The sequence below is a fragment of the Schistocerca serialis genome, chromosome 3, assembly GCF_023864345.2.
Source record: "Schistocerca serialis cubense isolate TAMUIC-IGC-003099 chromosome 3, iqSchSeri2.2, whole genome shotgun sequence".
In the NCBI taxonomy this organism is placed as follows: Eukaryota; Metazoa; Arthropoda; class Insecta; order Orthoptera; family Acrididae; genus Schistocerca; species Schistocerca serialis.
The window spans coordinates 1,026,877,445-1,026,902,700 of record NC_064640.1 but is presented as its reverse complement, the minus strand read 5'-3'; the positions used below and the strand labels follow the sequence as shown (position 1 = coordinate 1,026,902,700).

Here is a 25,256-nt window from a genome sequence, read left to right as displayed (position 1 = left end):
CCATTGTGGAAAGCTGTTCCTTAGCTCAAAAACAGTCAGGCAGAATCTGGCTAACACAATATTGAGTATGAAATTTCCAAGTAGTATTGTAGATTTCCTCACTGTCCAAGAAAACCCCTTTTGAATTAGGTTATCATAGTTGAATGATATCTCCTAAGCCATCACTAAGAATCACAAAGTTCTTTGGTTTCAAGAAACCACATAGTTAGCTGTTCATTTTTACATCTTTCCCCAGCAGCTTGCAGGACTGACACTATGATAGCTACTTAGAGATACAAAGACAATATTTGGACTACAAATTTTACCAGAATTACTACAAGAATTTAAATCTGATGAAAAACACTTCATAAAACAACAGTTATAATGTTGGATAATACACGAAATCCTTTTTTTGTCAGGTGTAACAATCTATCAGCTAGTTTAATCCATTACACATTTTCACTTAGGGGGTTCAAGGATTCTATCATGCTCACTTTGCCCTCAGCTTATTAGATATCAATGAACAGGAGACAAATGGGAAAAGGTGCAAGAACATTTCTTCTACAGAAACCATGCATAAAATTTTACTGTCAGTAAAAAAAATGAGAAATTACATTTGAAATTAATATCTCTACAATTTTGGGTAAATAAAAACAAAGGAGTACATGTTTCTCCTCAGTACATACCAAAAAAATATAACAGGGCAATTTAGTGTGGCTGCAAAGTTGAAGGCGGCATGGCAATCTCCTTCACTTGCAGCTCCTTCTCCAAAATATACAATAACACATTTATCATCAGAATTTCGCTTCAAGGCATAGGCAGCACCAACAGCTAAAAAACAATAAAAGTAAGGATTCATAAAATAAATATCTAGACTAGAAGTAGTACTAAAAACATGCCACTTTTATTAGTTTGTAGTCATTATTAGGTGAATTAATTGCATTATAAATTGAAGGGGATGGCAGAAGAAAGTGCAAACCCATGAGAGTGTATTTTGTGGTACTTTGTGTTATATGTTTAGTTAAATTCAAAGCTAAGAACACAAATGAATTAAGACAAAGCAACTTATGTAGTACAATATCTTCTAGTGGTATATATGGAACTACTTGTAACCAGCATATGGTCCATTTGAAAACACAACATGTTGGACTAATCCTTGCTAAACTGAGGTTAGCATTTTTCTTTGTTGACTCTCAAACATAATGTCACTGTGCCACTTATCAGCTGAAACAAGCTGTAGAATTTAAGGGGCTCCAGAAAGGCTCAAAATCATGAAAAGTTCAATTTTTACTTCTTTTGCGTTTTCTGAATCTGCAGACTATTACCTTTTAATAGATATATAATTTATTCAATTCCGAAGACTACAACTATTTTTAAATTTTTTTTGAAATGTGTTCTACATGGGCGTGACCCACTGTGGCGCTGTTAAACTGCTGTCAAATGGTGTTATTATTAACGTCCGTGTTCATCAGGTACATTTTAGTGATGTGAGATAAAGTATATGTTGTGGCTAACCTGTGATGGTTCAATATATATCGCTGGTGTGATTGTCGATTGTTTCATGTTTATTTACTCTGTCGTTATCTCGAAAATATTCGTAATTAATTCTGTTTCTTGAGTCTCTGTTTTGTTGAAGTATAATAATGAGTAAAAGTAAAGTTATTAGAAATCCTCTGAAGGCTTTTAAGAAAAGGAGAAATGTTGGAAAGCCAAAGGTATGTGTTATTACTGTGAACAATAAAGACGATAACCAAGTGAGTGAACCTAACCTCTCAAGTACACCTGCCCATAGCAGTCAAAGTGGGAAAGAAAATACTTCACAGAAGAAGCTTGGTTCAATGAGTGAAAACTATGAATGTTTTATGGGCGAATCGGATGTGAATGAAATATTTGATATGTCGGTTCTCAAAGGAATTTTTTCAAACTGTGTAAGATGTATTCATTGTAGTGAAGTTGGTCTGGAACTCTCCATAATAAAGCACGTAGGACTTGCTAGTGAAATACAACTGAAATGTGATAAGTGTTCATACATGACCACCTTTTGGAACAGTGTTGCAGTAACTGCAACTGAAGAAAATGGTAGCAAAATCTACGAACACAACAACGAGCGATGCTTGCTTTAGACAAGGAACGCCTTCGGGCTGTAGACAGGGCTGTAAAGAGTCTAGAAATACAAGCAAGAGTAAACAGGAGGAGGAACAAGAGGAAGCTGGAGGAGGAGTTTGCAGAGGATGAAGATAATCCATTCTGTGGACCTGGAATGCACTAAAAAGTTAATCCAATCTTTGTCGCTCAATTCCCAAAACTTTTATTTTCTCATACTAATTACATGTTTTCTAAGGATCTTCCAAATATATTTGTTTCAAACTTTCAGTAAATGTTACACAGTACCTTCTGCATAATTTAACACAGCCTTTATCCAAAAAACTGTATATTTTTGAATATATAAATAAAAAATTGCAAAAAAATGTTGTGAATTTTCATTACAATTGAAAAAAAAAATCATCTTTAATAACTGAAATAAAATTTTGTAAAATCCCTGTGTTAAGTTGTAGCCCATATTCCAATAAATAATCTGTAAAAAGTTCAACTTCCTACCTCAAATACTTTGTGAGGAAAGATGTAATTTATAAGCGTTATTTTAACATTGCAAGTATAGGGCGTTCCGGAGCCCCTTAACAATACACAGTCCTATTCTATTACTTCCATTTCTCTGATGTTATTTGCATCAACAGCCTTATTCACCAATGTGTCTAAGTGTAAATATTTTATTTTGCTCTGCAACATCTACTTTAACATGAGCTAAGATAAGTTCAATGGCACTGAGCCAAGTAATGACATTTCTTCATGGTAATCAACAAGCTTTTTTTGACTGAAAAATCAATATAGCACTGGGCACCAAACTGTTCATCAAACCAAATGTATTATCCATCTGCAATACGGTTCTTGTATGATGCATTTTAACCCAAATTTCATCTATCCATGTTACATTCTCCAGAGTCATTGGCAGCAACTTGTGAAGGAAATGGCAATTCCAGACCACATTTTTATTCCCTTAACACTTTTCTCCCTGCGAATCTTTTCAACCTGTAGCCAGTTTTCATTAAAATCTTCACAAGGATTGTCATAGTTATAGAACCTGCACACAATTCATTTTCCAACAGTGAAATAATCAACTTTTTACGTGTTAGGTACCATTTCTTGATGTAATATATAACTACATTTTAATCAAACTCGTTAATATTTGCACACAGTACAATTTCTTCCTTGTCTTTCCACAGATCACAAGAACAGAGTTTCCAGCTGAACTTGCAGTCTCTTCTAATTCGTCACTCTTTACTGTAACTTCATAGTCAATGCTTCAGCCACTTTGTCAATTACTTTACTGACTGCTGTGAAAGGGCTTCCACTGTTATTTATCTCTTCAAAGTACACAGTAATCCGTATATAAAGTCATGTGCATGGCCTTCCAGCTCAGCTCCTTACAAGTAAGCAAACAATGTCATTAGAGCAAACACATACTCTAGCCCATGCTTCATATCACTGGGACTTAGTTATGAATGAGGATATTGAAATTTGAACTCATCTATAAGACAGACACAAGCTATTCATTCAGCAACACATGGAAATGGGTGCTCGATACTAAGAGATTACAGATTCTCCATCCTTTATTAATCCTTGTTTACAATGAAGCGAGTGTCAGTGAGCAAGTATCAGCGAGCTAGCATTCTCTCTGGTGTAGGTTGTAGTTACGTGCAAGCAAACAGCATTTGCTATTGTTCTGTTCACATTTGCCTGTGCTCACTTATATTCCGCTGGTTGTTTGTCCTTCAGCAAATCATCAATATTTTTATTTTTTGCAAGGAGAACTACCTTTGTTATTGAATATGAGCTGTGTGAGCAATGGAGTGGTGAGTAGAGAATGTAATGTTGCTAATAAAAGAAATATCTTGGGAGCTTGTAGTACACAAAGAGATCCACCACACAAAATGCCAAAGAACAAAAAACTGGATGTAGCAAAATTGCTGAAGCACTAAATGGTAATGTTAAGAAAACTTTCATTATTTTCGTCAGGCAGGAACATAATGAAGAGGCACAAACTTTTCCATTTTTTAATAAAAAGACTTGGCACATATATTTATTTTGTTTATTAATGTTAAATTAAAAATATGCAAAAGATCGTATCATCTTTATGTTAACTGAAAAGGTAAAAATTGTTTCTCCCTCAACCAGGTTAACCCCTCCGACCCAGCAAACGTATTGCTAGTTATATAATGTACATGGACAGATAAAAAAATCTACTCACCAAGTGGCGGCAGGGGAAAACACACACACACACACACACACACACACACACACACACACACACAAGGATTTAACTTTTACAAACCTTTGGAGCCAGCATCTCTGAAACTTTGTAAATGTTAAATCCTTTTGTGTGTATGTTCCCCTGCCGCCTCTTGGTGAGTAGATTTTTTATTGATCCACTTGCATTATATTATCAATAATTGATTATTTCCGTTGTTATTGTTGGTTACAGTATTTCCTACAACATAATTTACAAAAACAGCTGTGGTGTTGTCTACCCAAAATGGATAATATAATATCTGAAATACAGCAGCTACTGAAATGCTAAACAAGTATTTAAGAGTAGTTCAGTTATCCCCATTTGCTAAAACTGGAGTATAAATGCTAACGCTTATATAGGTGATATTTGTCATTGCTAGTTAATGTCCTACTTTAATATTTCCCTTTCACTAGCAGTGAGAAAGTGAAAATTGTCTACTGACCTTCAAAGTTTTGAAATGGGGCAGTTAGAGCTGCAATCGAGTGTTAAGTGCAGTGTCACTAATTTCATGTTTATGTGAAAACTGACACCTACGTTTTTCTTTTCATATGTCACTTTGCAACAATGTGCTCATAATAAAAAATAATCTTAATCTCACTGTTTTGTATCACAATGATAACTAGTGTCATATAGAGTTACGTCTGCACAACTACAACTTTAAAACCAAGAAGGATTGGCATGCTTCAATTCTCATTCTCTGATGTTCTCTTCTGTTCCTTCCAAAGTAAACACTTGTTCCCAGGCACAATCGAATGAGAGTGAACACTAATGAATAGTTCTGTGAATGGTTGGTTTTTTGTGTTTGCTTCCATTCACTCACGTGTAAATGAAACTCTACAAACTATGATGGAATAATAATTCTGCACATTATGTATCACTTTTACAGCTAGTTGCAAGGTGCATCACTACATTATTCAAATCTCTTAGACAGTCAGCAGCTTTTCTGATGAAGACAATGACATACCGTCTAAAGCCCAGAATATTACACACAATTAACAAGGTAAGTTCACTGAAAACATTTTATATCATATGCCAAATATATGCATAAGTAGATGAGCTACATGAAATATTGGAAACAAAGTCTTACCTTGGGGAATCTGTGTAGCTAGAGGTGAAGAAATTGTAACAAAATTTAGTCTTTTTGATCCATAATGAATTGGCATTTGTCTTCCTTTACCACCATCTTCACAATTCCCGTAGCACTGGTTCATAAACTCGTCCAAAGAGAAACCCCTCCAAACAAGAACACCTACAAATAAAAGTCTCTAATAATATGCTGTTCTAAACTCCTATTATAAAAAAATATTGCAACTCTTGGGGAAAGAAAGAAAATTAATGAACATGTCTTGTGTGTGCCAATGGCATACGGTGGAGGCTTTGTGATCTATTGATCAGGGTGTAGGGTGCAATCTTATGTAAATCTTAGTAAAGATGCCCACTGTCTGCACTCTTTGGTTGTCTTGAGCCATTACCAGCAGATTTTGGGGTGATTTGGTGACTTGGGTAGAGGGAAAGGGAAAAATTCTAACCAAGGTTGGGGAATAAATGTACATTGCTACATTTTCAGAATCTTACAAAGAACTGTTATCTGTCTACTCGTTGTAACTAGGTGGACAGTCTCATCACGTTTACTTAAGTGCCTCACAGTGTGTTGTACACTTAATTAAGAATAACAGTCAGGCTAAATAAGTCAACGCAAAAAGCAACTGTAGCTGCTCAAATATTGCTCACAAATAATAGTGAACTACATACCAAATGATGCACCACGAATTTCCTCTTCTGGCTAACGGTGGATGCTCTGTCAGTACCATCAGTGACCACACATAGGTAAATATGTTAACTACTTAAGGGGATACCAAGTGTCGGGAGGATAGTGGTGCTCCTTAAGAAAATAGCATTTAAGAACAAAAAGAAAACCAACGTATCTTCAGTATGTCTGTTAGCAGGATGAAGGTGGGAGGGAAATGGGGGAGGGCACTGGCAAGTCACCATATGAGATGTCGATGTTTGCAGCTATCAAGGATGCCAGTCAAAAGTTTACTCCAGTTCTGCAACATGAATACCTATGCCTCAGTTCCTACTAGCATCTAGCACATGTGGAGAGAAATAGCTGGTGCTTTTGTAATATCTTCCACAGTTAGTATCAGTTGTCAACAGCAGTAATTTTCATTTGATATTAGGCCCAGGAAGTTGGTGATGTGAAATAGTCTTAACGTTACTAAGGTAAATCATCAAAGATGAACAGTAAATCTTGGTCAAACAGTTCCATTTGCCTTCTGTTTTAGTAGTCAAAGAATTCAATAATCACACTGAAAAACTTCTGAATCCTGTGTAGGAAAGTTACAAATCTACTACAAGGAAACTGATAAAGAATCATATGTATCGTGTAACCAGAACACTATCTTTAACAGAATATTAGACAACACACATTCTGACAGACATTCTGTTCTGATCCCTTTCAACAGAATCATAAATGTGGTGGATTAGCAAACACATGTCGTGTGGCAGTTGACCATCTCTGTGAAAGAGACTAAAGTTTGATCCATACCAACAATCTCTATGTGCAGATTCCAAACTGCTCCTTCCCTCAAGGGTGATTTTTAAATAACTTATCTGCCTAACACATTGCATCATTAGTAGTTCTTGTTATATGAACAGTGGCAGGCCATGAGTCAAACAAACAGGGAGTTGGTCTATTAGGCATCTGGGGCCAATTTTATCCCCTTGTGGTGGGTGGGTGGGTGGAAGTTACGATCTTCAGACAAGTAGATTTTGCTGATGTGTACATGTGACACCCATAATACAACTACAACCACATGAAAGCCTTGTATAACTGTAACAGAGGCACACTACTACTCCCCAAGAGACAGATAATGTGGTTGAGGATGCTGAGTGCAATAAGGACTTAATTAACCCATTGGCTGCCAGTCTCCAGCAAGCAGGCTGTTATTCTTCTGATCTGCTGTAGGAACTGGTTTGTACAAGTAAATTCTGTCATGCTGAACACAGTCATATTACAATGGAGCACAAAAATGTCTTCAGGATTTTATGTTGCACTGCCTGTCACTGTCAACCTTCATAATTAAAATCCACATTTCAGATGTATTAACTGCATAACTTCCACAGATACATTGTTGAAATGACATTGGCATGGGCACAAGTGAGGTGCATGGGGTGAGCTGAAAATCAGTTAACTTGGCTGAGTGATTAATTTCAATTCCAATCAAGTCCTCTGGCTATACATTGGGTTCAGCCTTATTGCATTATCCTGAGGGGCAGTGGCCAGTAAGAAATATTTAAGAGAAGGACACAAAGCAACTCTGCCAGATGAAGACTACATTTTTGAAGTGATTATTATTTAAAATCCATTTTATGAATACGATTCGGAAAACTTATGAACAATATTTTGAAGATTTCTTGTAAAGCAAAAATCAGTCCACAGTTGCAGCCACAGAATCATAGTCTAAAATAATTACAGCTTCCTGCATACCTCAGTGAAGCTGCTTCTGTTTACAATATATATAAATAACTCTGATCGTTATTTTAGCAGCTTTCTAAGTCAGCAGCTTGCCAATATGGACCACAGACAATTATGTCAGTCATAAAGAGGTAGCTTTTCCTGAAATTTATTTTAGTGTATAGAATTTATTTGCAAAAATCAAACTCTAGATGGTTATCTGACACTGTCAGCAGGAAAATTATCTCCGATTTTGAAAAATGTACTCTTCTTACTACAGAAGTTTTATTTGCCCAGATTACAATACACACACACACACACACACACACACACACACACACACACACACACACACACATCTTCAAATTATCTACATACACAGCCATTGTGCCACTCAATGTAGTGTACTGTCATTTAGTCATACACATATTTGCGAGCAACTATTTGAAGATGACACACTGACAAGCAGCATGCTATCAGCTGTCAATACAGACACAGCAAGCAATACCTTGAAACTTTTGTGAGTGTTTACCACAAGTATTATTTTATTATATGATATATGATGTTAGACTGGTGTGTCTTCAAAGAGTTACTCCCAAATTGATTTGGGCAAATAAAACTTCTCTAGGAAGAAAATAACATTTCTCAAACTCTAAATATTAACAAATACAATGTAATGCTTGTCCATCACTGAAAATCCCATATATTGACCAAGTAGCAGTGTCAGCATTCAAAAAATCTCAGTATGAGCAATCAAAGCATTACAGATGTGGAGAAAAGCTGCAAGAAAGGCACTGTGCACCATTTAAAGGCCTATTTTTAAACACACAAAAACCACAAATGATTTTAACAACTTGAAAGAGTGTCGTCACATTATTATGACCACCTGCCAACATGAATAGTACAAGTCATTTCAGTACACACAGCAAGTAAATGACTTGAAGGTAGACCTAGTGCAACAGGTCTCCATGGGTGTTTTGAGCCTTGCTATTCAGTGTTTCCTAGAGCACAAAATTCACTCAGTAGATTTAAGAATCAATGTGGTCCTTAAGATTTTTGCCGAGTTAAGCTCCGAGATATATATATATATATAATTTTTCCCACGTGGAATGTTTCCTTCTATTATATTGGTATCATTAATTTGAATCCAACAATTACGTTTGTTATTGTCACTGTTGCATTTCGAAATCTTTTCTGTCGTCTTATTTTCCTCTTTCTGTTTTTGCCAGTAGTTTCACTTTGTATTCACCTTCTCCTTTTTACCGTAATCTGCTATACTATTTTATCCCGCCTATATATATACTCAATAATACGTAACCCACTTCCAAACCATAACCAAAAAAATTTTTTTGCCGCTTTCAGCACTACCGCCGCTATAATATCCAACGTTTCTAGTTCACAAACAGCTCCTTTCACCTTTTAAACAACCATTTCGGCCAGTTCTAATAACTTTCGCTTTATTTCCATTTCCGTTTCTCCCACATCACTGATCATTTTTAGCCGCTTCCCACAGGTTTTAACGCCATTATTTCTTCGTCAGACAATTGTTAGCCTCATTTTCATAATCTGCCACCACAATACCACTCCTTTTAATACACTACACGCAGTTTTTTCGAAATTTTCCCGAATTTCTCCGTCCTTTAACGTGTTTTGGCGGCAACACAACCACCTAACTTTTATGCACATCATTGTCTACCAACCCAAGTCCAACATAGCCCAGCTGTAACCAACACCTTTTCGCCTTTTTTCATTCCAGATCTCCAGTTACTTTCCGGTTCACCTTTATCTCTCCCCATATATTTTTATTTTCATTTTCATTTCACCTCATGTTACACTTTCCACCTTCTAATACCATGTCACCCTCACAACACCCCCACAACGACCCCATTAAGTTTTACTTACATTCCCTCCGCAAACATGCCTTCGCCCTAGCCAGATTACGCTCCCATATTCTATTTTCTCAGGCTTGTCTGACATTTGGCATCACCCCCAAAGGCCTCACACTTAAAGTTCCCATCTCTGGCTGCAACCCTTCCTTCCATCAGTCCCCATACCAGTTCCAAACTGAACAATCCATTGCCCTCACCCACCTAATCCTTCACCTACACAAAAATCCCTCTTTCCTGATGAGGCAACAGTTTGTTGCGAAAGCTTGAATTTTGTGTGTATGTTTGTGTTTGTTTGTGTGTCTATCGACCTGCCAGCGCTTTCGTTCGGTAAGTCACCTCATCTTTGTTTTTATATATAATTTTCCCACGTGGAATGTTTCCTTATATATATATATATATATATAAAAAAACAAAGATGATGTGACTTACCAAATGAAAGTGCTGGCAGGTCGACAGACACACAAACAAACACAAACATACACACAAAATTCAAGCTTTCGCAACAAACTGTTGGTAAAACCTGTCCCATGCACCCTCCCACCACCACCTACTCCAGTCCTGTAACCCGGAAGGTGTACACGATCAAAGGCAGAGCCACGTGTGAAAGCACCCACGTGATCTACCAACTGACCTGCCTACACTGTGACGCATTCTATGTGGGAATGACCAGCAACAAACTGTCCATTCGCATGAATGGACACAGGCAGACAGTGTTTGTTGGTAATGAGGATCACCCTGTGGCTAAACATGCCTTGGTGCACGGCCAGCACATCTTGGCACAGTGTTACACCGTCCGGGTTATCTGGATACTTCCCACTAACACCAACCTATCCGAACTCCGGAGATGGGAACTTGCTCTTCAATATATCCTCTCTTCCCGTTATCCACCAGGCCTCAATCTCCGCTAATTTCAAGTTGCCGCCACTCATACCTCACCTGTCATTCAACAACATCTTTGCCTCTGCACTTCTGCCTCGACTGACATCTCTGACCAAACTCTTTGTCTTTAAATATGTCTGCTTGTGTCTGTATATGTGTGGATGGATATGTGTGTGTGTGTGAGTGTATACCCGTCCTTTTTTCCCCCTAAGGTAAGTCTTTCCGCTCCCGGGATTGGAATGACTCCTTACCCTCTCCCTTAAAACCCACATCCTTTCGTCTTTCCCTCTCCTTCCCTCTTTCCTGATGAGGCAACAGTTTGTTGCGAAAGCTTGAATTTTGTGTGTATGTTTGTGTGTATGTTTGTGTGTCTGTCGACCTGCCAGCACTTTCATTTCGTAAGTCACATCATCTTTGTTTTTAGATATATATTTCCTACGTGGAATGTTTCCCTCTCTCTCTCTCTCTCTCTCTCTATATATATATATATATATATATATATATATATATATATATATATAGGGGGGCGGGGGTGGAGGAGGCAAGAGGGCAAGAGTGTGCTCTTCCAGTTATTTGCAGGAACATTTACCTCTGAAGCTCTGCCCAATTGCCTTGCTGAAAGATATTACACCCTGCACGTGAAACAGTCCTCATTTACAAGTGATCATTATTCAGAGTATCAATTTGTAACCAAATGGGACAAGAGGGCCTGTAAACAGGAATTAACAGTCTTATAGAATGGTGCAAAACATTCCCTGAACTGCAGCACTGGGCCATTTCACTGCATTCTTTCAATAATGGACTGTGCCTGTGCTGGAAGTAGGATTCACTGAAATGTTGTCCTAGGCATAAATCTCATTTCCCTGGATTATTGTGATCTTGATACATACCACTGTAGCAAGTTGGCCAGACTGCAGTTGATTGGAAATTATGTAAATGACAGGCTGTTTCTTTTCGCACAAAACACTTTTGAATGAAATGAAAATTGGAGAAAATGAAAACGATATAAGATTTTTCCCTTCCCCACATACCCAACACTCATTACTAGATGACAGTTTCCCACTTAAACTGGTAGTTAATTTTTTTGTCCTTACACTGCTTAAGGCCATATTTATGACACAGTCATTATTTAGTGATTGCTAAATGCTTATATTGCTTACATAACACAACAAAAATAACAAAGTTCCCTTTAAAACTATTCTAACATATTGAATCTGCTGCTTATGCAAGAATAATGAAGCCCTTAGTTCTGCAGGTTGGGAACACGGGTATCAATATTACCTCTCTCATGTTTTTAGAAACTATAAGGGCTTCAACCATCTTCTGAGCTGGATTATAATGCACGTATAATGTTATTCACCTTTAGCAGTACTCAATATTCATATCCAATTTGTAGTAGTACAATAGAGTGTTAATTACTAAGTGCTCGTTACTGACTGCTTAAGCAGCATGATATAATACTTGACTTGTTTAAAAAAAAAAAAAAAAAAAAAAAAAAAAAAGGTTGAACTAACAAGTCTAATGGAAATAAAATACTGAGCTTTTTCAAAAGGTTCTCATTCATGTGCATCAGTTCGCAGTTCGCAGCTGGTTAGCATAGTTCAACAGAAAATCAAACATCTGAAAGGCAACCAATACAATACAGACAGAATCAGCAAGTCCCATAGAAAACAATGAACAACAGTCATATAGAGCAGTTACATTCAAATCCTTTGCAATAAAGAGAGGTCGATAAACATTTATTAATGAGACTATGGACTCACTGTTAATAAATTTCACAGATGAAGACATCATGGTTACACAGCACAGACTGGAAAATATTATTGACTGAGAACCTAAGTATTCTCTAGAGTGTATTCTGGTGAAGGAAGAAGATTGGGGTTTGATGTCCTATCATCGTCTATGCCATTTCAAAGGAACCCTCCCACTATTTTCCTGAAGCGATATAGAGAAATTACAGAAAGCGTAACTCTGAATGGCCGGATGTGGATTTGAACAGTCATCCTCCTGAATGGATGTACAATGTGCTAACAACAGTGCCACCTTACTCAGTTACTCTGGTGAAGATAGTGTCAGCATTCAAGACATGAAAGTGCGCAATTTACACCTGTTCTGAGGCACCATAATCAACCTCACATTCTGAGGTCTCCTGTCAGGATAACGGTTGATTATTTTAGGCATAAAGTCACGTGTTGGAGAGATTTCTGTTGATTTGATCAGAATGTGGGAATGAACAAGACATGGGACTCACTTCAACAGTAAAACTGGTTAGGCTAGTACCAAACTGCTAAGAAAAAGAGGCATTGTCTTGAGTGATGAAGTACCAATGTGTGCAAGTGTCAGAGCACCACTTTTAGGGTAGGGAGAAAGAAAACAAGTTTGAGAGGTTGGCTTGAAAGAAACATGCATCCTTATTACATCAGAATATTAAAGTATTGAGGAGTACAGTTAATTAACTGTTTATTCGCTCTGATGGATTAGAATCTTGAGACCTGGCTGACATTGCCTATTTGAAATCATATGACCCCTTGTACTGAAGTGAAGTGTTACAAGATCTAGACTGGCATCTTACTACAGTAGAGAAGATTCAGAGAGAGAAATAGTTGCAACATTCATTGGAAGTTGGTAGACATTTAAAAACTACTTCTGTTTCTCCCTCTTCTTCTTCTTCTTCTTCTTCTTCTTATTTTTCCTGTGCCTTTGTTGCAAATCAGCACAGGATCAGTGTGGATATTAACAGATTTGGCATGGTGGTGACCAAATGCTCTTGCTGTTGCCACTCCGTTACCCCAGGGATGGAATATGTGTATCCAAGATGTCTGTGTTTAGTGTTTTCTCATGTGGAAGTGGCTGGAAGTTTTCTAAATGTTTATGAATCATGTTACTTAGGCGGACTTACATACCAGCCCAGTATTTACCTTGTGGGATGTGGCAACCCACGTAAAAACCACATCCAGGCTGGCCAGCATGCCGGCCCTCACCATTTCTCTCCCAGATGGATTTGATTCGGAGCCGGTGCACCTCCCTGTCCCAGTAGCAACGCTTTAACATACATGGCTACCTGGGTGGGTTCAGACATTTATGAACACACAAAAATTTTGCACACAGCAGCATCTATAAGCATGTGCAACAGAAGTGGAATTCATAAGCTGTCTTTTATAATAGTAAAAGCAGAGGGAGCAGCTACAGGAAATTTTACCCTATTCATAAATCCCTTTCAAGTTGTATTGGCCTACCTTTAACACACAAAAAACTTTTGTAACATGAAATTATTGCAATCAGTAACATTATCATTAAAGATCAATCTAATGGAACAAAATCAAAAGTCCATGACCTATTAGACATGGCACACACATCCTTGTCTCAACTACTTACACCTATCAGGATACTAAATCTGAGTTCTGAATGATAGTTTACAAGACAAAAATTGAATATTTTAAGGAACCATTCAATGACAAACTGGACTTGAATTAAAACTACAACACAATACATAATAAAAGTATACAAAAACTGCTTGCCCTTAAAGGCAACTTCATTTAGACTCAAGCAAAAAAGATGTGCATCACTCAAGGAATAGAGGAAACACCATTTGTCAGTAACAGGGTGGACACATTAAGCAACAAAATAATGACAGTAAGGATTACAGTGAAGCAGATAGCTTTCAGAGTACATGAGACACTAGTTACAGGGTATGTTTATTGTGTGATAGTTCTTCAACAAGCTTCATATTTTATTAGTTTATCCATTCGGAGAGCATTGTTCCTCCACAACTGTATACTGAATTGATGAATAACAGCTTCAGTTGCTAAAAAAAGAAGAAGAAGAAAACTTTATTTTACTCCAAGACCAGTTTTGGCTTTTAAATGGAAGCCATTTTCCAAACAAATCTGAAACTGAAGATGTAAATGCAACTAAATGTTGCGCATAATGATGTACTGAATATTTAAATGCTTTACATAACAGGAATGTAGGAGTTTCAACATGAAAAAAACTTTACGTTCAAACATGTACAGTGTGACAACAGAAAAAGGAAAAAAAACAGTTCGCACGGTGCTGTGTGAAACACAGTTGAAATAATTACAGAAGTAAAAGTTGAATGGATTTAAAAGTGATGTGCCTAACAATATTTCAGAAAAATGGCCTCGTCATGATTAGCCTATTTCAATAATTGCTCTGGGGGAGTGTATCTTGTGCATTAGCAAACTGTTTTCAATTAATGCTATTGTTTCATTTACAGGAATGTTGCTGTACATATTTGCAAAGTCAAGCAATACGAGCAATTCCACACAACACACTTCCTCCTGGGGAAATTATTGAGACTGTTGAGCCACTGGAAATAGTACTGAAGTACAACTACTTTATTTTTAGAATCAAGATCAACTTTGAAAATGATGGGTTAGCTAAACTCTATTGGCATGTACACTTGCATATACTTTTGTCAGTCACTTGGAAAATACCTTCTCCACAAATCGCCCTAAAATTAACTACAAAATCATACATTGTTGACATTTTTGTCTTACTCTGTGGCACACAACACGATTAAACCTACACCTTCCAATGTTGTTATTCCTGCCTCATCATGTCATTCTGCTCAATTTAAAAAGATCTTTTTTGATCTGCAATAAACAGACTCCTTGAACTACGAGTATAGCTGGTGAAGTAAAAAAAGAACTTAATTAGTTACGACAAACAACCCAGAATACTGGCTGTCACTTCATGGTAGTTGACAATACTTATAATTTCATAACATTTAAAACAAACCCATCACCACACAATGAAGAACTAAATAAAAGACAATTTGTACTGCTTCTTTTCTATGGCCACATTTCATAAAAATTTATCAATCTTTTTATAAAACATAATGTACATGCCACTTATAAATCACAAACTTTGCTGCTACATCTTGTAACACAAAATGGCACAATACTTATACCAAAAGAGTGGCATATACAAAATCTACTGCTCAGACTCTAGCTAAATCAGATTAACTATGAACAGGAAAGAATTCTGAAATACGTACAATGTACACACACACACACACACACACACACACACACACACACTCTTAAAAAAAAGCAAAAACATAAGGAAAAAACCACCTTCTCAGCCCACTTCATACAAGGTAATCACATGGTGCACAGTATCAAAAACTACCTCATAATTCTATATACAACAAAGAGGGGATACTTTATAGACATATATGAAGAAATAGAAATTTATGCCTGCCAGCAAAAATCCAGAGGAAAGACTCCACGAGCAGCATGCACTAAGAAATACTACTTTCCTGGATATATGCCACCCCTTTATTGATTGCTTCCTTTAAAGGCACTCCACAATTTCATAGCTGCATTCACACCTTAGTAAAACATGTTCTTATCTTGTAAGCAGTCCATGTTGCATCTACGACATGCTAGCAGCCTCTACAGATCCCTGTGCTCTACCATTTGACTGCTCAAATTACGGGATGTAACTTCACACTTCATCTGGACTCAAGAGTCAATTGCAACTATTTTAGAACTTCATCTGAACAACTACTTTTAGTATGGTAAAGCATGCGGTTTAAAATTTAAGACATAGAATGCTTTAGTATTAACGGGAATTACATTTTGACATCACTTTTAATGTATAAAAATGTACAGTTTTTATATCACGGCAGACCCATATTTCCTACGATATTATTGGGCACATCAATTTTAAATCTACCTAACTTTTGCTTTTGTAATCATTTGACTTTTCTTCACCCCATTACACTTCAAGCTTTATTCTTTTTCTCTGTACTATAGTGTACATATGTAAACAAAGTTTTTATGTTGAAACTCCTATATTCCTACTATCTGAAGTATTTATACAGTCAAATACTTTGAGAGGTGGTAATACTCATTGAAACAATAAAAGTAAGTCCAACAAACATGGTCTGGAAAGGAACACTTTCTGAGAGAAACACATGCTTGTAAGAAGGGCTCCGCAACACTTTGTTGCAGATGTTTGTGTGTGTTATTGTACAGTACTGTCAATCCTGCGTACGTATCATGATGATTTACCTCCTTCTTCTACATGTGGATTCACTTACGTGTTTACTGTTATTGAGCTGCTTGCACATACGAATGGTGTAGTACATCTAAATTTTCTCTCTTCCACCACTTGTTAGCAATGTAAGCCTACTACCTGACAAGTGAAATGGTGGATATGATGTCCTGCTCTCATTTAGCAAATGGACGTAGCCCACAAGCCCGTGTCCTCTATGCTGAAAAATATCCAGGCACAGAGTGCCCTCAAATAAGCTGTTTGGCAAAATTTTCCAGCATCTGAAGGACACAGATACCCCTGCACCTCAAAAGACTGACATTGGAAGGACACAAACACTCTGCACACCTAACATGGAGGAGCACGTGCTGTGTTTGGTGGAAGAAGCCCATGGGACCAGTGTGCAATGATTAGCAGCAGCATAAGGCATGCCTCACTCTCTTATATGGGGAGGGGGTTACTTCATGAACAATTGCGTATTCAGGCCCTAAGGCCACAGGATCATCATGGCATATGACAGTTCTGTCAATGGCTGTTGCAGAAGCTTGTCGTAGATCCACTTTTCACATTAAAGATTTTATTTATTAATGAGGCAGAGTTCACAAGTGATGGTGTTGTCAATTGCCATAACCAGCATGCATGGGCAGATGTAAACCTCCCAAGAATTTCCAGAAAGAAGGCATCAACACTGATTCTCAATCAATGTATCCACAGGCATACTTGGCAATAGATTAACAGGATAATACGTGCTACCAGAAAGGTTAACTGGGGTGCAGTATCTGGACTTTCTCATTAATGTATTGCCTACCTTGCTGGTCTGTGCCACTGCAGCAACGAATACAAATGTGGTTCATACACGATGGCGCACCAGCACACTTTTGTCACAATGTGTGTGAACATCTGACGCACATATTTCAGGACCATTGGATTGGTCAGGGGGACCCACGCCTTGGCCTGCTCGTTCCCCACACCTCAAACCCCTAGACTTTTGGTTATGGAGATACTTGAAGGAATTTGTCTACACCACACCAATCAACAATGTGCGGACACTATATGGTCGCATCTTCAATGCATGTCAGCAGGAACAACAACAACAACAAGGTATACTTCAAAAGACACATCATTCCTTACACCGGAGGGCAGAGGGATGAGTTGTCATGAATGGACGCCATGTTGAACACCTCCTACAAACATGTGTTTATTGCAGAAAGTATGCATTTCTGGAGCCATGTTTATTGGACTTATTTTTCTTATTTTGATGAGTATCACCACCTCTCAAGATGTGAAACACTTTTTTTAACACCCTGTACACTCATTTTATTATTATGTACAATGTTTGGTTGCATTTATGTCAGTTTCACAGCCTAGCAGGAAACGGTTTCAACATAAAAAGTAAAAAATGGTCAGGAACTAAAAAGAGAATTTTGTTGCAACTGGAACAGTTATTCATCAATTGACTTTGTATCTATTACTAACAGGATTAGGTTATCATGCTCACTAAATGCTGTCCTGGAATAACTGCAACCCAGCCTTTCAAAGTATCTTCAGTAACATGAATATTAGCCTCACTGCAACAGAGGAATTAATATCTACCATCAACATCAAATCTCACAGAATTGCAGTGATTACGATGAAATACCAACAAAGTTAATTAAATAATGTTATTTTCAGCTTAGTAACATTCTAATTTATTTATAAAGTATGCCAGTTATCATTGGTAAATTTCCTTATCGGCTGAAATATCCTGGACATATACCTCTGTATAAGAAAGGGCATGAACACTGTGGAACTTCTATCTAATTTCACTTTGAAAGCAGTCTTCAAAATAAGACATGGTTCTTAAAAATTTCTGGAGAACACCAATAAATAAAATTACACTTTATCAGGAGCTTATTTATCACCATCACCTTCAAAATAGTCTCCTTGGGACTGTATACACGACTCCCAGCAGTTTTTCCATGACCTGAAAGCTCCTTGGAATACATTTTTCATGAGCCTGTTTAGTAACACTTGTGATTCTGTTTGAATCTCCTCAGCTGTGTGAAATCTTCAGATTTTTAACTAGGGTTTCATTCTGGGGAATATATAGATAAAAAAAGTTACTCGGTGCCAGGTTAAGACTGGCCGGGATGGCTGAGTGGTTCTAGGCACTACAGTCTGGAACCACATGACCGCTACGGTCGCAGGTTCGAATCCTGCCTTGGACATGGGTGTGTGTGATGTCCTTAGGTTAGTTAGGTTTAAGTAGTTCTAAGTTTAGGGGACTGATGACCTCAGAAGTTAAGTCCCATAGTGCTCAGAGCCATTTGAACCATTTTGCCAGGTTGGGTGAATATCATGGACGACTGACTGGCTGGTTACTTGGTTTTTGGAGTTAAAGGGAACAAACTGCAAGGTCATCAGTCCCTTCATCCTGTGTGTATCAAACCAGGAGTAATCCTTGGAAGGAGGATACAACACATGACAAAGCCTGGGGGAAGGCTGATTGTAAGCAAGATATAAGTAAGCAAGTACGACAGAGCTGAAACCAAGAAGAAGTAGAAATGTGTGTGTGTGTGGGGGGGGGGGGGGGGGGGAGGTAAGGTTGGTGAACTGTTCTGCGCAGAATGCACTTGGAGATCCCTGGTGCAGGGTATGCAGTGGGGAGAGGAGCACAAGGAACATTTGCATGCAACTGTCGTCCAACAGATTGGGCTGGCTTCGCAATGCAAAAACAAAAACACATGCCCGAATTTCATACATTTGAAGCACCACATAGAGGGGGGATATACAGTTTCACATAAAATCAGTATACCATCATCTTGACCTTTTCAGGCAACGAATTGCCCTCAAAGTCCAAGGTGAAGGCCAGCGCAGCAACCCTATTGTCCTATGGCCTCTATGGACATGGCGGAGACAGTGCACTCCCCTTCACTCCAGGGTGGTGAGTAGCTGCAGACAGCAAGAGAAGGTCACAATGGAAAATGATGCCCTGAACCATATTCAGTCACCGGAATGTTACCCCCAAGCAACCCCCTCAACTGGGCAGGAGATGCTGTTTCACTCAAAACTGTCCCACTCTTCATTTTGGAGATGGCTGAAACTTCCCCAAACTTGTTCACTGCACAAAGCAGGTATCGCGGGAAGCATTTCTCTGCTTGTAACTTAGCCCTATGTTCCTCCCATGTCGCTGCTAGGGAAGGATACATTTTGGGCTCATATATCTCTGTGTTGAATGAGTTCTTTCCTACTGAAGAGACTGCTGGAGCCGTATGACCACCAGCAGGAGAAAGCTTCATGCATGTCATATGCAAGTCATCCACCACGTTGCCAGCCACTCTGAGCAGGGGCTCTCCCCATGGGTGCTACCCAGCCTCAGCGACGGCTACCTGGCCAGTAATCCGTTGCTCGAAGTACTTGTGCCCCAGTCATGATGGGCACATACTACCTGGCATAAATGGGGAGGTTTCAGCTCAGGCACCAACAATGCAATCCCTGCATGGTTAGGGGGCTACTACCATGCAGGTACTTGACCAGCCCCGCCCCAAAAATGGGATGGCTACCATGCTGGGTTTCGGGCATACTGCGTTACTGGAAAGGAATAGTGCTAAGGTGGAAAGGCACTAAAGTGGAACAGACACCTTATTGGGCAACCTTCCCTGCATAATCCACGCTTCTGAAAAATTTGGAAAAGTGGTGGCAGGTAAAACCCAACAATGGGAACAATGTATTTATTAATGAAGAGGTGTAGAGTGTGTCAGAAGTGAAATGGCGAACTAGAGTCCTAAATCATGTACCAGGGCCAAGTGACTACACCAGAAAGGCCATCCAATCAAAAGACAGGAGGAGAAAAGGACAGTGGCAATATAAACTTGCAGCACAGAAAGGGAAGTAGTGGTGTACAGGCTGAAGCCCCATGGTAGAGTCCACGCAGAATATTGTGGCTGGTAGATGTGCAGTCAGCAGGGCACGCGTGGGGAGAGCGGTAGCAGTGACAGTTACGGGCAGCCGCTGTAGAGGAAATGCCGAGTGCTGGAGGGGGAGTGCCATTCTAAACTGAAGCCCACGGTTACATTTTTTGTAAGTATTGTGTGGAGCACCTCCATGTCCAGACTTGCATGGTGAGCATTCAAAAAGATCCATCACCTCTGCTTTCATTAGTATCTAAAAACAATTCCGCTGAAAATGCAGTGATTTATTTGCTTGTTAACCACTTGTAACTTTCAGAGAAGCACCATGAGTGGTGAATTTTGAGAAAAACGTACGCATTTTTCTTGTTGCCATGTTAAAATTTGCTTCTTTAGCCAAAACACAGTGGAGTTTACAGGTGCCATCTCTCTAATATGTTGTGCAGAAGCAACTGCCATAGAATTCTGAAACAATGGTTTATTAAGTTTATTAACTGAGGAAAAGTAAGGTCAGTAGCTTATTAAAAAAGCGCACCCTTGATACAAAACAAACATGTAATGTCTTCACTTGTGTTGTTTAAACAGCCATCGATGGCCCTAAAAATTAGAGTCTTTCATTGAAAAAGTCTGTAGTTAGTGGAATAACATAGTAGATAATGAAGTTTTGCACAATAACTAAATGGTAAAATACTTCCCTCTTTGTGTGCTCTCTTTTGGCAAAATCTCATTTCGATGTTACACACTGTTTATGGAATATAAGGAATGTTGTGGATATTTCATTCTGGCTTTATCACTAGAATGGTGTGATTGCAAATGGGTGTGCTACATCAGATCAATTTTCTTGAGACTGGTGACTGAGACCTCCATTCAAGTCTACAGAAAAATTCAATGTGTTAGCTAAGTTTCATGTGCAGCAACATATTATGTAATTTCCACCAAAAGCAAAATCATAGAGAACCCCATTTTTCACTGCAAACTTTTTCGAATTTGGCGCAGTGTGTTACTTCCATGTAAATATCACAATAACTCTGACTATTTACGAAATGATGGGCACATCAACACAAACCTGACATATAAAGCTATAAGTAATGTAAAAATGAATATTTTTTACTCAACATTTTCTGTAAAATTATTTGAGAAAGATTCTGTCATTGCTGATCAGCCAAAAGCCCACCGCTTTGTACAAAAACTGGTCACTGCACATCAGTCACCTTATATATTGCGCTGAATCTTGCAAAGCAGACACTCACAAAAGAGTTGTTAGAATCCTGGGGTCCCGAGGGGGGGAGGGGAGAGGGGGGCCTTAGCGGGGTGGTGGTGTCATGTATGAAGAACAATTGCTTTGTTTTTCACCAGAAACTTCTGGATGATCCAACGCAGTTTGTGACTTCACATTGTCATGATGGAGGAACCTATCACCCAAGCGCCTCTTTCATCAGTCAAAATCCTGACATGTATCACAACACAGCCTCACAACACTGCATATTAACTGGATGGTCTGCTTACAATTTTCCAACACTGTATTCCAAACAGCAGCAACATTTTCAGGAAGGGAAGTAGATTAGGTGTAACATCCTGTCGACATCTAGGTCATTAGAGGCGGAGCATGAGCTTGGACTGTGTCATAGGTGGGGACGGCAAATGGCCATGCCCTTTGAAAGGAACCATCCCCAGCATATGTTTATGTAGCTGTTTTTCTGAGTCTGAAAAGAAAGTTGACACATACACATTGTTCCCAGACACCTGCCATCATCAATATTGCAAAACACACAACATACAAGAATGAGGAAATGCACATAAAAACTAAAAGTGACTGCCTAGCACAAAGTCACTTGAGCCATTAGCTCTATTAAAGGATGTATGTGGTACCACCTGGCAGTGTTTCACTGTAACAACTAGACTTCACCTGCTACACATACATTCTGAGAATTTTTGGATAGCACCTTCTATGAGCAGCTTTTTAACCATCTGGTGACAAACAACAAACTGTCAGTCACAGTATGGATTTCCAAAGGGTTCCAAAAGTGAGAAGGTTGCTTATGCAGACAGAGAATTAGGCAATGAATTACAGGTTACTGGTATATTCTGTAATTTGTCAATATCCTTGTGTGTAAATTAGAATATTATGATGTCACAAGAAAGTCTGCAAAATGGGTCAAATTTTATCTGTCTAAAAGGAAACCTGGGCTGTCAATAGAAAAGAGTGTCATATTAGGCCATCAGTCATTATCTAACTAGAAATTAGTTGCATGTGATGTCTCACAAAGTTTCCTCTTAGGACCTTTATTTTCTCTTATGTTTATTAATGGTGTTTCAACAGTAACATTACCAGATGCTAATTTTGTTTTGTTTGCAGAAGATGTGAACACTGAAAGAACGAGCAAATTAACTATAGTTTAAAAAGAGGTGTTAATGAATTTTCACGTATTGAAAGAAGTCATTTTATTCTGACAGCAATTTTTATTTGAAACAAACGTTTAATTTCGTTGGTGCTTAGTTAATTTTCACCCCTTTGGGCATTATCAAGCAACATCACACAAAAAAAACATTATATGCTTCCACTTTAATGCGCATTAATAAAAATGGTTTCCAATCAATTCATTGTCATTGGACTTTGAAAAACACCCTATATCACTACACACAGTTGGAGAGCTACAACTGGTTTCCACTTAACATAAAATATGAGGACATGTAGATAGAAGAGGCAGTGTGTTAAATTCTTGGGATTATGATTTTATAATAAATTCAGTTGGGGGGGGGGGGGGGGGGGGCATACAAGTTGACGAAACAACCAAACAACTCTGGTATGTTAACATTGTCAGGCATAGGTGATGTAAACATAACAAAATGCTGACCGACCTACTTTGTTTACTTTCATTTTATAATGATTTTTGGGGTGACATTTTTGGGTGATTTATCAAGCCACGCCAAATTTTCTTAAATCCAGAGGTGTATAACACAAATTTTTTGTCGTGTATTTACTATCAAAAACAGTCTTGATCACAATTTGTTTATTACGGTGACCGGTTTCAACCACTACTGTGGTCATCTTCAGACCTACAAGTTGTATACAAAGTTTTAATTAGAGGGCTACATACATTAAAGAAAATACATGAAGTTATAAAGTTATAAAATGATGAATTACCAATGAGTAAGAACCTCCTTCTGCTGGAGAATCAGTACTGGAGAAACCAGTGCAGTCTTACTATATAACGGAGGCTCCGCCCACTTCTGATGGAATGATGTCATTACTAACCAATGGGTTATAGGTCGAATAACAATGTAAAATTTCTTAGTTAAAAGAACATTCTCGAGAAATAAAAATACACACACACTAAACTTAGCTTATTTAACAGCTATTGTCAATTAAGAAGTGTTAAAAATATTTAAACATGTAGGATAAACAAACTTCGTTTTGACAGTATGTGGGTTGCCCTCTCAAGGCCTGTTAGTGAACCATTTGGAACCACTGGTTGCCATGGTGCAGTTGGACACCGTTCCAAAGATGAGGCAGCAGGCTTCTTTCCACTGAAGATGTAAAGTCGATAGGCAAACTAGTGGTTGCCATGGTGAGGATAAACGCCAGTGCAAAGATGTGGCAGCAGGCTTCTTTCTAACAAAGTTGTTGCGAAAGTGGAATGGCAAAGACTGTCATGTCAGATGATGTACTATTGAGCAGCAACAAGTCTTTATTGAAACGATTTTCAGTGAGTAGGCTGCAATAATCTCTAGCTGATATGTATAGAACATGCTGCACAGATACGATTTACTGGTGTAATAAGAGACTTTCATTTACATAGATTACATAATAATTCTTACAAATCAATACTGAGAGAAAAAAAAAAAAATCGAGGGGGCACAGTAGTTGTGCATATTTATGAAATATTGTCTATGAAGTTCATATGTAGATTCCAATTTTTTTAAATTTACATGTGACAATTTTTAAAAAGGCATTGCTATTACATATGTTGTATGCCAGTCTTATAAACAAATAAAAATAATGAAAATGGAAGGAATTTAGAATTATAATACAACATAAATGATATGGATATTCCAAAAAACGCAAGGTTCACATTGTTGGCCATCACAAATCTTTATACGAATATTCCTATTCAAGATACTATTTATATTATTAAAGATAACTTAACATATCATAAAATCATGAGCTCCGAAGAAATAGTAGAATTCATTGAACTGTTAGGAATTACTCTAGATTTTAATTATTTTTCATTTAATAATAAAATATATATTCAGGAAGATGGACGTGCAGTGGGGAATTCCCTGGTTAACACAATAGCAGATATCTTCGTCAATTATGTTGAAATTCAATTTTTCAAAAATAATCCAGAAATGACAAATAAAATTATATACTACACGAGATATGTTGATGACACATTGCTATTATATAACAGTTCTAAGGAAGAAATTGATGCTTTCACTAACAACTTAAACAACTTACATCCAAAACTTGTATTTACAGTAGAACACGAAAGTAACAATAGTATTAATTTCCTGGACCTTACAATTGCAAACAGGAATGGAAAACATAATATTTCTAGTTATAGAAAACTCACATCAACTGATGTAATAATAAATGCTACATCATGCCATCCATTAAGATACAAAATGACATTTTTAAAACAATGATACATAGGATATTGAAATTACCTCTTCAACCTGATGCAATCCAGAAGGAAATTGATACATTAACACAGATAGCAGTTGTTAACAATTATAATTCCCATCAGTTTGATCTGTTATACCAAAAATTACAAGAAACAAATGATGCTGTT

At 37.9% G+C, this 25,256-nt stretch overlaps 1 protein-coding gene across 1 annotated transcript in view; it reads right to left on the bottom strand.

Moving 5' to 3' along the window:
* The window catches only part of LOC126471486 (2-oxoisovalerate dehydrogenase subunit alpha, mitochondrial), a 149,518-nt gene that overhangs the window by 63,435 nt on the left and 60,827 nt on the right, over positions 1–25,256 (bottom strand). Inside the window, exons 4-5 of the mRNA XM_050099693.1 lie at positions 5,415–5,576; positions 666–810 (exon numbers count right to left, since the gene is read on the bottom strand). Of these exons, the coding sequence (XP_049955650.1) occupies positions 666–810; positions 5,415–5,576 (307 nt within the window). The remainder of the gene's footprint in view (positions 1–665; positions 811–5,414; positions 5,577–25,256) is intronic.